Here is a 16,297-nt window from a genome sequence, read left to right on the forward strand (position 1 = left end):
ATATGAGGAGACCACTGATATTTAAGACAAATAATATTTTAAATTTAGTATTTTTAATTAATTTACACAACTGAGCGGCAGTGAATTTAAATTATATAGATACTGCCTGAAAGAAAAATCAAGTCTCTTAACAAGTAAATTTAGAAAATTGGCCATTAGATGAGAATATGTGATGTGTACAGTGGGTACGGCAAGTATTCAGACCACTTTACATTTTTCACTTTTTGTTTCATTGCAGCCATTTGGTAAATTCAAAAAAGTTCATTTTTTTCTCATTAATGTACACTCGGTGCAGAGTGTACATTAATGAGAAAAAAATGAACTTTTTTGAAAAAAAACAGAAATGTAGAAATTTTTGCAAATTTATGAAAAAATAAAAACTGAAATATCACATGGTCATAAGTATTCAGACCCTTTGCTCAGACACTCATATTTAAGTCACATGCTAACCATTTCCTTGTGATCCTCCTTGAGATGGTTCTACTCCTTCATTGGAGTCCAACTGTGTTAAATTAAACTGATAGGACTTGATTTATAAAGGCACACACCTGTCTATATAAGACCTCACAGTGCATGTCAGACCAAATGAGAATCATGAGGTCAAAGGAACCGGCCAAGGAGCTCAGAGACAGAATTGTGGCAAGGCCCAGATCTGACCAAGGTTACAAAAGAATTTCTGCAGCACTTAATGTTCCTAAGAGCACAGTGGCCTCCATAATCCTTAAATGGATGAAGTTTGGGACCATCAGAAGTTTTCCTAGACCTGGCCGTCCAGCCAAACTGAGCAATCGTGGGAGAAGAGCCTTTATAAACCAAGAAACTATGAAAGTAGGTTGATTAGGTCATCAAAATATGAACAATGTTGGGGACATATATTTTGGAAATAAGGATCAATATAAAGATCTATTTCATGACATAGCGATGGTGTCTCATTCAGCCAGGAGAACTCTGCTCTACAATAATGAGAGACAATCACCCCGAAGCAGCTGTCATGTATACACGTGTTTCTCACGGACAAAGTACATCTCTCTTGTGGGACCATTTTGCACAGCATGCCCATACCAGGCAGCGCCTTTCTGAATCCTGCTCATGTAGGTATTGTTCACATGATCAGGTTTAAATACATTAGATAGGACTGCTCCGAGAAGGGTATATCAACTAAATACCCTGTTTTTTTTATCATCTTTTACTAGCACTTGCTGCTTACTGTTATATATATTTTACAACAGAGTATTCATGCACGTTTCTCATTCTGTGTTTTTTCTCAATAAACTGTAGGGTGCATGTAATTATGTCAGGAAAGCTTATAATGTCATTATGGTGTAGGACCTTATGAAATGAGTCACCTCCATACTCAGAGGAGTTCTTGTGATCAGTGTTCCTTATTAGTGTGACACTTACTCCTTGTATGAATTTGTTTCTGGATCTTCCGTCATGACATCGTGAAGACTTTCCACGCAGATATTAATGATTCCACAGAACTTATCTTGGATAACACTGTAAGAAAAAAATACAATAACGTAAATTGGTATCATTAATATTTTTATTGATACGTATTTGGTAGAAGGAAACCTTCAACCCAGACGAACGAAGGCAATGGTGTCCTGAACACTTACAGAGAAAGGGACAAAACTGTAGAAAAGTTGATAAGAGACTCTACAATCATCTATAAAAATTAAAGGGTTCCTGGTAGACTCCCAATTGATGTTGAGACACATGAGGATATAACTGTGGAGTAGAGTTGGTGGGAATTGATTCACATAACCTGGTGAATTGGACATATCAGTAATCTGTGGCTGCTAGACAGGAGCCGTGAGAACCATCCCCTGACAGCATCCACAGCTATTTTCCCTATTTTTGATTAGCCACCATGGCATTTCACACCAATTCTACTTAGTAGTTATCTTCTCATTTGTCTAAACATCACTTTCAATTCCAAATGTGGAGTTGGTGCGAATTGACTCACATAACCTTGTCTATCGGCCATGTCAGTGATCTATGGCTTGGAGCCCCAAGAACCGCCTGTTACCCGATGCAATCCATACTCCTCTTTTGATTAGCTGGTCTGGTGCGACGTCACATGTGCATCACAACAGGCTGCCTAGTCAAAAGAGGAGTCATGGATGCTGTCCGGTAAGAGATGGTTCTCACAGCTCCCTTCTGGCGGTCACACATTCCTGACGTGGCCTATGGATCAGGTGGTGCAAATCGATTTGCACCAACTCTATTGCTGAGGTCCAATAGATTAAATTCAATGGAACACATGAAAATCTATGGAGATGGCCTAGCATGTACAAAAAACATGCTTATTAACGTGCAAGGCCAAGTCCATGCAGCAAATCAACAAAAATAAGTTTATCATAGGTTGTCCTGGACCAACGGAGTTGAAATGAACATTATAAACTGAATGGCCTATTCATTTAGCACAGGGGTGTGGAATCTTTTTTCTGCCAAGGGCCATTTGGATATTTAAACCATCCTTCGAGGACCATACAAACTCCACCCACAAAGTACATCCTGACTCTGGCACTGGTTTCATGACTTAATCTTTCATTGCATGCCCTTCAGTGTTCAGTAGTGAACACTGCGTGTGTGTGCTAAGAGCTCCCTGCCCAAGAATGCTGTCCCTGAGAATCTGCTCAGGGGCCTGATAAAAGGTCATTGAGGGCCGTAAATGGCCCTGGGGCCTGAGGTTCCCCACCCCTGATTTAGCACATGGTCAGGTTCTCCAGTGTGAGAGCCCATCTTTGTAGCAGCTCTCTACTTTGTGAGTTCAGGGAGTTAAATGTGAGACTCTCAACTTTTAATTAGGAATAGAGAAACCAATTGCACTGTTATTTTAAAAAAGAGGTTGTCCATTACTTTTTCACTGATGACCTATCTTTAGGACACCCTGAACCCCTGCCGATCAGCTGTCCTTGGTGTTTCGGCTGCCGACTGGAACTGCTCGATTGTGGAGCGTCTCTTTCCCCTCTGATAGTGGCCACGGCAGGATAGGTGATCAATGAAAAAGTAGTGGACAACCTCTTTAGGGACCATCCAAACGTCTGGAGGTTTTTTTGTGTGTGTGTGAGTGCCAGAAAAAAAAAAGCTCGATTCTGATCCACATTTTTAATCTGATTTTCATCCATTTTTTTGGTTCATGTGACCATTCTTGACCATTTAACATTTGCACGCTGTCTGTTCCTTTCACAGGCCCACGGACTTGAGGCAACCATACTCCACAAATTGGATCAAAATCAGACTCAATTTTATTTTATGCAATCAATGCAGAAAAAAAACACAAACATGCTCATAGAATATAACAGATACTTGTTCTATCTGTAAAAAAAATGAATATAACATGTCTCTGAAATATGTAAATGTGAATGGGGTCTTAACCAGCCAACTGGAAAATGACTATGAATTCTAAAACTAAAGAAATCAGTCGCCAAGCACAAACTGAAAAATGTATAAAATAAAGAAAGAAAGAAATGGCTTATAAATGCATTCCTCACGCCTGCACCTTTCCATACGCTGCCCCTTGACAATTACTGTACAGAACATAATTTCTCCCCTTCAGCTCCATTCTTCCATGGTACATGGCTAATGGCTCAGCAGGTATAACAGAAAGCATATCAATAACAGAGCACAAAGGCCACAGTTCACCACCCCTAGGTCTCATTAAACCTGACAAGCCAAGGTTCATAGATCTTCTTATTCACACGTTTCACAAGTAAATGAAATTAGCAATGGGAAAAAAAATAAAATAAAAATACAATAATATGCAGCCTAGTAAAAAAAATGACTCCTCTAACAATAAGAAGTAAAAAATAAAATCGAACATTGCATAGGCGAGCAAACGTCAACATGGCAATTTCTCACAAGCGTTCCACAGAGCCAGCGCTCTCTCAGGAGCTGCACCTCGCAGTTACTTAAATGCAAAACCAAATCCACCCCCTAGAAGAGCGCTGCTGGCTTTAGTTAAATGAAGCAAACCTTTTGGTGCTATTTGATTTTATACAGCTACTTAAAACTTGGGTCTAAAATGTAAATTTTAAAAAAGTCATGTTAATTTACAAGTAAGCAGACAGCTAGGCACAATGAATCCACACATTTCCAGGAGGAATAACAGAGGAATGACATAAAAAAGAGATTGAAGAAAAAAAAATATTGTGTTAGGTTGAAAACAAATATTTAATAAGAGACACGTCAGGAGAAATGACAGCTCCTCTAACTTGGTAATCACAGTGGATTTAATTACATTTTTTACATTGAATAACCGAAAACGACACAAAGCGAACACACATCTCTGCAGAGCGCTTTCCATTCTTTACAATGATTAAGCACATAATAATGGAAGGCAGATTTACCTAGTGGAAATCATTTGCTTGCACCATAAGACTATGTGCCCACGTATGAGGAAATTTCCTGAGAAAAAACGGACTCCTTCCCAGGAATACGCAATTTTTTATTCGCCTTTTTTTCGTGGTTTTTGTGCATTTTTTGCACTTTTTTTGGGCACAAAAATTGCGGATTTCATTCTAGTAATAGGATGCTTAAAGTATGCATTTTTGGTGCATTTTTGCCGCAGGTAAACGCACCAAAAACGCGAAAAATACAGAACGTGTGAACACAGCCTAACACTCTGGATTTAAGTTTTGCACACAGGGAACCTCTATTTTTTTTAATGTAAACTGCAGCTGCTCTGGTGGGGCAGGGAATAGAGAAAGGGAGAGGGACAAAGAGTGGGGAAAAGGAGAGGGACAAAGAGTGGGGAAAAGGAGAGGGACAAAGGGGAGAGGGAGAGGGACAGAGAGGGATAAAGACAGAGAGAGGGATAGAGACAGAGAGAGAGGTAGAGGGACAGAGAGAGAGAGAGGGAGAAAAAAGGAGAGAGGGACAGAGAGAAATGGAGAGGAACAGGGAGGGAGATAGAGAGAGGAACAGAGACAGGGACAGAGAGAGGGAGAAAGAGAGAGGGACATAGAGTTAGAAAGGGAGAAGGAGGGACATAGAGTGGGATAGATACGGAGAGAGAGGTAGAGGGACAGCGAGAGAAGGAGAAAGAGAGATAGTGAGAGAGAAAGGTAGAGTGGGAAAGAAAGGGAGAGACAGCGAGTGGGAGAGAGGTAGAGATAAAGGAATAAAGGGACAGAGAGGGAGAGAGAAAGGGAGGAAGAGAGAGGGAGAGCGAAAGTGAGAAAGATTAATTTTCCAGCTCCAAAGTTCGGGTCCCAAATGATTCCTATGAGGTTGGGTTCAGGTTCAAGTTTAGGTACAGTTCTGGTACACAAATGAACCCAAACTTCCACGAGTCCGCTCATCCCTACTTCTGAGCCCATGGTGCACCTTTACTGCTGACTTCATCCTTTGTATTGCAAAGGGAGAAATTGGTGGTGAATATCCGCAGCATAAATTGACATATTATTAATGACAAATCCGAAGTGCCGATTTTCTGAGAGTTCCACCACGCTTGTGCTATAAAACACTGGTTTACTGGTTAATAAACATCAGGGGACATTTATCATTGAGTTTGTGTCAAAATTTTAACACAAATTGTGACATTTCATAGTTGTGTATGCCTAAGCCAAATTTATCAGTGTTTGTTGCGGTCTTCAGGGCTGGGACGGAGGGTAGGAAGAAGTAGACGACTGCTTAGGGCATGAAGTTGCAGTAGTACTGTAAATAAGGGTCACATATGAATACAGCCTAAGGCTGGCCTAGACTTCAGAGGAGTACAAAGATGGCAGTACTGGGGGCCTTCAAGCCCGAAGCTGTATAGTAACCCATCAACACCTCGCAATCATGGTAATTAAAATGTCACTAAATGAATAAACAGCAGTGATAGGAGAAAACTCTGTTCACTGCGGCTACAGGCACATGTTTGATGTATTACACAGTTGGCATCCGCTGCGGGTGATGTGGGCTGAGCTCCTGAGCCCCCTCCACATAAGGAGACTCCAGCACTGACATACTGGTATGCTCATTTGTACCAAGTGTGGTACAGGAAAGGGTGTTTTACTGGATGGAAGATATGTTTCTCCCAGCAGATTAATGTTTGGCCGGGTTTTTCCCTAAAGACAGGACCTGCGATGTCGTCAGGGTCACGTGATCAGCCCATGTGGTGTCTATCTCACTGGTGGGAGGGGTTAGGCCCTATTTAATGGAGGTTGGTAATTGCCACAGTGTGAGTGTGTTTCTGGAAGCTACAGGAACTTGTGTGGACTCAGCCTGAAACTAGAATACAGGATTCCCGTGCTGCAGGACTATAGCAGCAAGACTCTGAAGAACCCCGGGAATGGCACCTGGCGGATGCCGCAGAACCTGGCAGCCGCTTAGTTACGCCCGTCCCGTGCAAGGGGTGAGTCTGGGACCAGTGGTTCTCCAAGCTGGAGTATGTGTTTGGTTTTCCTTATGTTCTGTTAAGCTGCTGGTTACTGAGTGACATTAAAACCACTGAAATTGGACTTTATGCCTGTGTGTTGCCTCGTTACTGCCGCCCAGCTATTGCCTACCAGGTCGAATCCCTACAATTGGTGGAGAATGCGGGCACAAGCAGTGAGGCCAGGCTGTTTTGATTTTTGATTGGTATCCCAGCCTATGTCCTGGGTGAAACGAGTGGCAGAGACCCAGGCGGGGAACTTTCCAGAAATGGAGGCCACAGTAAAAGCGCTCATACAGGCTATGCAGCAGCAACAGGAGGCCATGCAGCAGCAGCAACAGGAGGCCATGCGACAGCAGGCTATGCAGCAGCAGCAGGAAACCAATCATCTGTTGATGCAGCATATCACGACAGCGCAAGCAAAAGGAGCTGACCGGGGAATCCATGATATTCGGAAAGCGGTTCGTACAGCGATTCCCAAAATGGAGAAATCGGACGATGTGGTGGTGTATCTGGAGATGTTCGAAGGAGTCGCTGAGAGAGAGAAGCTACCCGGAGACCAGTGGGCAGATGTCCTCGCTCCGTTTCTGACCCCAGGACCGTTGAAAGCGTGTCAGGACCTACCCACCACAAAAGTGTGATAGAACATGTTGCAAAAATGCAAGAGAGAATGGAGACAGTCCTACCCTTGGTTCGGGAACATATGGAGGCAGCACAACGCTCACAGAGTCGGGTCTATAACCGGGAGGCTCGGGTAAGAACCTTTAGCCCTGGGGATCGGGTTTTGGTGCTTGTGCCTACCCGTAGATAGCAATTTTCTTGCAAGGTGGCAGGGACCCAACGAGATCATAGAGAAGGTGGGACCAGTAGACTACAAGGTACACCAGCCAGGACGGAGAAAACCAGAACAGGTTTACCATATTAATTTGCTTAAACCCTGGAAAGATAGAGAGCACCTTGGGGGGGATAGTCTGCTGTCATTGTTTCAGATGGAAAAGGCTCCCTTACCTCGGGGCGAGACAGGAGAAATCCAACCCGGGGTCAAAATTGCAGATACTTTGTCCCCTAGACAGGTTCAGGAGGTCCGGGAGTTCATTAGCCGAAATACAGAGCTCCCTGGACGCACCTCCCTAATCCAACATGACATTGTCACAGAGCCACAGGCCAAGGTCCGACTAAAGCCATATCGGGTGCTTGAGGCCCGGCGACAAGCCATCTCAGAAGAGGTAAAAATGATGCTACAGGTAGGGGTCATAGAAGAGTCTCAAAGTGAGTGGGCCAGCCCAATAGTCCTAATACCCAAGCCTGATGGGTCTCTAAGATTCTGTAATGATTTTAGAAAACTCAATGACATTTCAAAGTTTGACGCCTACCCCATGCCCCAGGTTGACGAGTTGATAGAACGCTTTGGGCAAGCACGGTATTTTACAACTCTGGACCTCACAAAAGGTTATTGGCAGGTAACCCTAACAGAGGCGGCGAAGGGAAAAACAGCTTTTATAACACCTGAGGGGCTGTTCCAGTATAAGGTGTTACCCTTTGGTTTGCATGGCGCTCCAGCAACGTTCCAACGGTTAATGGATATTGTTCTCCGTCCCCATCGCCGCTATGCCTCAGCCTATCTAGATGATATCATTGTGTTCAGCACCGATTGGGAAAGCCAGTTAGCAAAAGTACAGGCTGTGGTAGACTCCCTGCGACAAGCAGGGCTAACTGCCAACCCAAAGAAGTGTTCCATAGGGTTGGAGGAAGCCCGGTACTTGGGGTATATCATTGGGAGAGGAGTTCTGAAGCCCCAAGTAAACAAAGTGGAGGCAATTCAGAACTGGCCCACCCCCTCACAACAAAACAGGTGAAATCCTTTTTGGGTTTAGTGGGATATTACAGGCGGTTCATTCCCAACTTTGCAACCCTGTCCGCGCCTTTAACAGATTGTTTAAAAGGGAAAAAATCTGTGAAGGTCCACTGGAATGATCAGTTAGAGGTGGCCTTTACAAAGTTAAAAGGGGTACTGTGTGGTACACCAGTCCTGATCACTCCAAATTTCAAAAAAGAGTTTGTGGTGCAGACTGATGCTTCGGAGATAGGCCTCGGTGCAGTGCTGTCTCAGGAAGTTAACGGGGAAGAGCATCCCGTTAGCTTCCTAAGCCGGAAGCTTACCCCAGCTGAAACCCGATACAGTATTGTGGAGAGAGCGTGCCTGGCCATCAAGTGGGCACTGGAATCATTGAGCTACTATTTGCTGGGGAGAACATTTCGTTTGTTGACAGCAAAATTATACAAATATGCAACATTTGATACACTGGATGCCAGTTCTTTCTTTAATATTAGGAAGTGTAATGCCATGCTTAAAAAGTGGAGTGAGCACACTAAAGATATGGCTTGAGTTAAGCCATTTTTTTTTATCAAAGTGGACTACATAGTGGGATTCATGAAAGATTTTCTTTGGTGTGCCTAAGGTACTCCAGTCCGATGCTGATTATGAGCACTTTCCTAACACAGAAAAGAAGAATGTGGAAAAAGAATCATTTATTGGAATTCTGGATCAAGTCATCCAAGACCCCCAGGAGACACATCCGTAAGGAGAGGACTCTACAGAATTCAAAATAGAAATGCACGAAGAGGACTATCTCCAACCAAAATCCAAAATGCTGAGTGCTTGGGACAGGACCAGCCAACGTGTAAAAAACTCCCTTGAGCTATTCCACAACTAAGGCCGGGATCACACATGCGAGAAATTCGTTTGAGTCTCGCATCTTAATATCCAGCACTGCCGCCGGCACTTGGATCGGAGCGTGCGACCGCATAGCAATACATGCAGCTGCACGCTCCGCTCCCGAGTGCCGGTGGCAGTGCCAGGTATTAATATGCAAGACTCGTCTGAGTTTCTCACATGTGTGATCCCGGCCTCAAGCAAAGACTTGAATCAGAGATGCCCATTCTTGAACATTTAAATGGCAACTGTCTTATTACACTGAAATAAACCAGGCTTAGAATTTAATCATACAAGAGACTGCTAGCATATGCAATAGGAAGTATAAATTCTCATCTAACACTAAAGATACCAGGGGTGCTAAGAAATGAAGAGGCTGCTCACACTGCTGTCAACTTCATATATCTGATCTAATACTGGAGATACCAGAGGTAGTGAGGAAAGATGAGGCTGCTCATATTGCTGTCCACCATATCTATTTGATCTAACACTGGATATCCCAGAGGTGGTGAGTAAAGAAAAGGCTGCTCATACTGCAGTCCATCCTGTCTATCTGATGTAATACTGGACTGGAGATACCAGTGGTGGTGAGGTAACAAAAGGCTGCTCATACTGCTGTCCACGCTGTCTCATCTAATACTGGAGATACTAGAGGTGCTTAATTTCAAGATTATGTTCCCACTGCTCTCAACCCTGTCTTTCTGATATGATACTGGAGATACCAGGGGTACTGGGGTAAGAAGAGGCTGCTCACGCTGCTGTCCATCCTGTCTTTCTGATCTGATAGTGGCGATACCAGGGGTACTGAGGTAAGATGAAGCTGCTCACGTTGCTGTCTACACAGTCATTCTGGATGATTGGCTGCTGCGACCTGGAGAGTCTACATGTGGGATTTCAAATTCCATATCAAAGCAGTGGAGCTGCACTATTACCATCCAAGGACAGGTTTCTTTTTGTGATTAGCTCTGTAAGCAATATTTGCTAATTAAGGGTGTTTAGTAATTTAATTAGAATGACATATATCTATTTTTTTTCTATTCTTGAAAAAAAAACCTTATTTATTGTAATCAATTACTTTTTTTAATCAAAATTATATTAACTAAGTACCCTATGTTATTTTCATGCACTATTGTTATTTATTTACTACAAGGTATTTGTTCATTTTGCTTTTATTTTACTTTTTGTCACTTCAGTGGCCAGAGTGAACATGCGCCTACACGATGCAAGCATACCAACTCATGGGCGGACATACCGCATGTGCGGGCTGCACTGGGGCCCGCAGGTGGAGGGGGCCCCTGCACAGTGGCTAATAATGAGGGCAAACTGGCCTGTTTATCCGGCCCTGGGGGGCCCTGGCCAGATTGCCCTCATGTGTGGCGGGCAGGGAGTGATCCCTGTAGCTCCGCTGACTACAACAGAAAATAGCAGCGGAGCGGAGCTGCAGGGATCCATCCTGCTTCCTGCCCACGCTTCCTCTCACACAGACAGCAGCACCACTGGATGATGTAATCATTCAGCAGCCGGCTGTGCCAGAGAGAAGAAGCTGCAGGCTACAGTGAGGCTTCAGCTGCAGGAGAGCGTGCAGAGAGGTAAGAGGTGCTGTGTGTGTTTTGTTGTATGTTGTGTGTGTAGAGATGAGTGGTGGTGTGTGTGCGTGCATGCGTAGTGCTGCAAGGGAATGTGCAGAGAGGTGAATGGTGCTGTGTGTGTCTGTATGTGTGTAGGTGGAGTAGAGGGCAATGATGGGGGTAATGGGGAGAAGGCAATGAAGGGGTGATGGAGAGGGCTATGATGGGAATGGTGGGGGAGGAGGAAATGATGGAAGTGGTGGAATGGGCAAGGATGGGGATGGTGGGGGGAGGAAATTATGGACTTGGTGGAATGGACAATGATGGTGGTGAGGGAGAAGGCAATGATGAAGGTGGTGGAATTTGCAAGGATGGTGGTAGTGTAAAGGGCAATGGTGGGGATGGTGGGGGAGGAGGAAATGATGGAGGTGGTGGAAAGGGCAATGATGGGGATGGTGAGGGAGAAAGAAATGATGGAGGTTGTGGAAAAGGCAATGAGAGGGGTAGGGGAGAAGGCAATGATGGTGGTAGTGGAAAAGACAGTGATTGGAGTGGTGGGGAAGAAGACAATGATGGAGGTGGTGGAGGACAAAGCAATGATGGAGGTGGTAGTGGAAAGAACAATAATTGGGGTAGTGGGGGAGAATGCAATGATGGTGGTGATGGAAAGGAAAATGATGGGCTGGTGGGGGACAATGCAATGATGGTGGTGGTGGTGGAAAAGGCAATAATGGAGGTGGTGGGGGAGGAGGAAATGATGGAGGTGGAGTAATGGGCAATGATGGGCTGGGGGAGAGGACAATAATGGTACGTGGGGGAGGAGGACAATGAGGGGTGTGGGGGATTGGGATGGGAGGAAGGGGGACTTATAATGGACTTAGGAACAGGGGAGGTGGAGGAAGACATTATTATCGCTTATTATGTCTAACACAGTCCCTTATATAGTGTATTCACTAATTCTCTATAACACCATCCTTAGTTACATAGTTTCCTCTTTTATTATAACACCGTCCCTTATTACGTACCATCCTCTATAGTTATATATGGTCCCGTCCCTTATTACAAGTATGTAGCTTCCTCTGCTGTTATGTACAGTTCTGTCTTTTACATAGTGTATTCTTGTTAATTTTGTTATTCACAGCACCCTCTTTTATTACATAGTCCTCTCTCTTTTTAGATATAAAATGGCTGCTGAAGCAGGAGTCAGTGACCAGTCGACCAGTCCATCAGCTCCTCCATTAGAAAAGAAGCTTTCCCATGCTCCATCAGCCATCACTGCATTATACATCTAACAAGACAGGATGGTATGTAATAAAAAAAAATCTCTATATAATCCAATATGTAAAGGATGGTACTGTACATAACAAGAGAGGGCACTGTATAATAAGGGACGGCAATATACATAATAAAGGAGACTATGTAATATATATCCATGTATGTGTGGCTATATATATACAGTGGGGCAAAAAAGTATTTAGTCAGTCAGCAATAGTGCAAGTTCCACCACTTAAAAAGATGAGAGGCGTCTGTAATTTACATCATAGGTAGACCTCAACTATGGGAGACAAACTGAGAAAAAAAAATCCAGAAAATCACATTGTCTGTTTTTTTTTTCATTTTATTTGCATATTATGGTGGAAAATATGTATTTGGTCAGAAACAAAATTTAATCTCAATACTTTGTGATATATCCTTTGTTGGCAATGACAGAGGGCAAACGTTTTCTGTAAGTCTTCACAAGGTTGCCACACACTGTTGTTGGTATGTTTGCCCATTCCTCCATGCAGATCTCCTCTAGAGTAGTGATGTTTTTGGCTTTTCGCTTGGCAACACGGACTTTCAACTCCCTCCAAAGGTTTTCTATAGGGTTGAGATCTGGAGACTGGCTAGGCCACTCGAGGACCTTGAAATGCTTCTTACGAAGCCACTCCTTCGTTGCCCTGGCGGTGTGCTTTGGATCATTGTCATGTTGAAAGACCCAGCCACGTTTCATATTCAATGCCCTTGCTGATGGAAGGAGGTTTGCACTCAAAATCTCACGATACATGGCCCCATTCATTCTTTCATGTACCCGGATCAGTCGTCCTGGCCCCTTTGCAGAGAAACAGCCCCAAAGCATGATGTTTCCACCACCATGCTTTACAGTAGGTATGGTGTTTGATGGATGCAACTCAGTATTCTTTTTCCTCCAAACACGACAAGTTGTGTTTCTACCAAACAGTTCCAGTTTGGTTTCATCAGACCATAGGACATTCTCCCAAAACTTCTCTTGATCATCCAAATGCTCTCTAGCAAACTTCAGACGGGCCCGGACATGTACAGGCTTAAGCAGTGGGACACGTCTGGCACTGCAGGATCTGAGTCCATGGTGGCGTAGTGTGTTACTTATGGTAGGTCTTGTTACATTGGTCCCAGCTCTCTGCAGTTCATTCACTAGGTCCCCCCGCGTGGTTCTGGGATTTTTGCTCACCGTTCTTGTTATCATTCTGACCCCACGGGGTGGGATTTTGCGTGGAGCACCAGATCGAGGGAGATTATCAGTGGTCTTGTATGTCTTCCATTTTCTAATTATTGCTCCCACAGTTGATTTCTTCACTCCAAGCTGGTTGGCTATTGCAGATTCAGTCTTCCCAGCCTGGTGCAGGGCTACAATTTTGTTTCTGGTGTCCTTTGACAGCTCTTTGGTCTTCACCATAGTGGAGTTTGGAGTCAGACTGTTTGAGGGTGTGCACAGGTGTCTTTTTCTACTGATAACAAGTTTAAACAGGTGCCATTACTACAGGTAATGAGTGGAGGAAAGAGGAGACTCTTAAAGAAGAAGTTACAGGTCTGTGAGAGCCAGAAATCTTGATTGCTTGTTTCTGACCAAATACTTATTTTCCACCATAATATGCAAATAAAATGAAAAAAAAACAGACAATGTGATTTTCTGGATTTTTTTTTCTCAGTTTGTCTCCCATAGTTGAGGTCTACCTATGATGTAAATTACAGACGCCTCTCATCTTTTTAAGTGGTGGAACTTGCACTATTGCTGACTGACTAAATACTTTTTTGCCCCACTGTGTATATATATATATATATATATATATATATATATATAGCGCTTTGTCGCATAAAAGGAAGGGGACTCAGACACATTTCTTGCACAGGGGCCCCAAGCTTTCAGTGTTCGCCCCTGTACCAACTTATATTCCAGTACACCTCTTTGGGTATGTGCACATGATCAATGTTTGTTCAGGCTTTGACGCAGGTTAATTTTTGCATGAATTCCACACTTACGTTTTCTTATGTGGTTTGTATGTTGCAAAAACGCGTGCTAAGATAGATAGATATGAGATAGATATAGGATAGATAAATATGGTACAGATAGACATGGGATAGATAAACATTTGTGAGATTAATTAGTGCTTTGCGTCATTGCTTTTACCTGAATAAATAAAGAATTTAAAAAAATAACACGGGGTCCGCCTTATTTAGTTATTATGCTTTACTTATATAGCACTATCTTATTCCGCAGCGCTTTACAGACATTATCATCACTGTCCCCAATGGGGCTCACAATCTAATTTCCCTATCAGTATGTCTTTGTAGTGTGGGAGGAAACCAGAGAACCCGGAGGAAACCCACACAAACACAGGGAGAACATACAAACTCCTTGCAGATGTTGTCCATGGTGGGATTTGAACCCAACCACTGAGCCACTGTGCTGCCTTACTTATTTTTGATAACCAGCCAAGGTAAAGCAGACAGCTGTATGCTGAAATTATCAAGCTGTGAAGGTCACTAGTTATTGAGCTCGTCCTAGCCCAAAAATACCAGACCGTAGTCGATGATGTTACTGAGTTACTGAAATCATCGCCTGAGTGACATGACTGGGAGTGACCTATGAAGTGTCATTCTCAGAACGATGCTCCATAGGTTGTCGTACAGAAAAATACATTAATAAATTGGTGAACGAGGTGTGGGGAAGTGTTTTCTTTAAATAAACTATTTTTTCTGTGTATGTTTGTTCTTTTATTACTGGGTTAAAAAGGTTATGTTCACACGTTGTGTTTGTGCTGCGTTTTTTCCCGCAGGCAAAACCTGCTCTCTTGGCAGTAGAGAAACTGCTTACAAAAGACACGGCAACCACGTATCAAATCCTGCGCATATGCACTGCCCATCCGCTCCCCAGGCATGTGCAGTGACTCTGGGTGTACAGCCCCAGCTTCATGTCAGATGCACCACGGCTGCTCTGAGTCAGTGTCTACAGTGTCACGTGTGAGCGTGATACTGCGATTGCTATGTATTCATTATGTATGTGATACCAAGACTGCTGTGTATACATTATGTATGTTATACTGCGACTGATGTGTATACACATTATGTATGTGAACAGTGACTGCTGTGTATACATTATGTATGTTATACTGCGACTGATGTGTATACACATTATGTATGTGAACAGTGACTGCTGTGTATACATTATGTATGTGATACTGCGACTGCTGTATAAACTATAGATTAAAAATAATGTATATACAGCAATCACAGTATCATCTATATACTGTACACAGCAGTCACATTATCACATACTGCGACTGCTGTATGTACATTATGTATGTGAAACTGCGACTTCTGTATATACTATAGATGATACATAACATATATACAGCAGTCGCAGTATCATCTATATATTGTATACAGCAGTCAAATTATCACATACTGTGACTGCTGTCTGTACATTATGTATGTCACACTGCGACTTCTGTGTACACAATATATAGATGATGATACATAATGTATATATATAGCAGTTGAGGTATCATATATATATATTGCATATACAGAAGTTGCAGTACCACATACATAATGTATACACAGCAATCAAAGTATCACATACATAGAGTATATACACCAGTCGCAGTATCACATACAATATATAGGTGATATTGCAACTACTGTGCATACATTATATAGGTAATACTGTGACTGCTGTGTATGCATTATAAAGGTGATATTGTGACTGCTACATATACAATACATAGTTGATACTGCAAATGCAGTACATACATTATGAATGTTATACTGTGATGGCCATGTACAATCGCAGTGTGTATACACAGCAGTATCACCTATATAATGTATACACAGCTGTTGCAGTATCATCTATAAATTGTATATATAACAGTCACAGTATCACTTGTATAATGTATAGACTACTGTATATACATTTTGTACGTGATACTGTGGCAGCTGTATATACAATATATAGATGATAATGTGACTGCTGTATATACAGTGTATAGGTAATACTGAGACTTCTGTATATACAGTATATAGGTGATATTGTAATTGCTGTATTTACAGTATATAGGTGATAATGTGACTGCTGTATACAGTATATAAGTGACATTGACTGCTTTATATACAATATGTAATACTGTGATTGCTGTATATAATCTATAAATATACATCACCTACATAATGTATATACAGCAGTTGCAGTATCACCTATATATTGTATAAATTGCAGTCACAGCATCACCTATATAATGTATAGGTGATAGACTGCTGTAAATACATTATATAGGTGATACGGCGATGTATAAACAGCAGTAGCAATATCACTTACATATTGTATATACAGCAGTCTATATAAATTATACAGGT

At 42.7% G+C, this 16,297-nt stretch overlaps 1 protein-coding gene across 6 annotated transcripts in view; it reads right to left on the reverse strand.

Annotated features, from left to right (window-relative positions):
- Positions 1-16,297, reverse strand: part of IPO11 (importin 11) — a 555,951-nt gene that overhangs the window by 115,254 nt on the left and 424,400 nt on the right. For all 6 annotated transcript variants that reach the window (XM_073584259.1, XM_073584261.1, XM_073584258.1 and 3 more), the window contains one exon: positions 1,402-1,497. In XM_073584259.1, coding sequence (XP_073440360.1) covers positions 1,402-1,497 — 96 coding nt within the window. The remainder of the gene's footprint in view (positions 1-1,401; positions 1,498-16,297) is intronic.

The sequence above is a fragment of the Dendrobates tinctorius genome, unplaced genomic scaffold (genome assembly GCF_039654945.1).
Source record: "Dendrobates tinctorius isolate UK_male_01 unplaced genomic scaffold, ASM3965494v1 ptg000083l, whole genome shotgun sequence".
Lineage (NCBI taxonomy): Eukaryota > Metazoa > Chordata > Amphibia > Anura > Dendrobatidae > Dendrobates > Dendrobates tinctorius.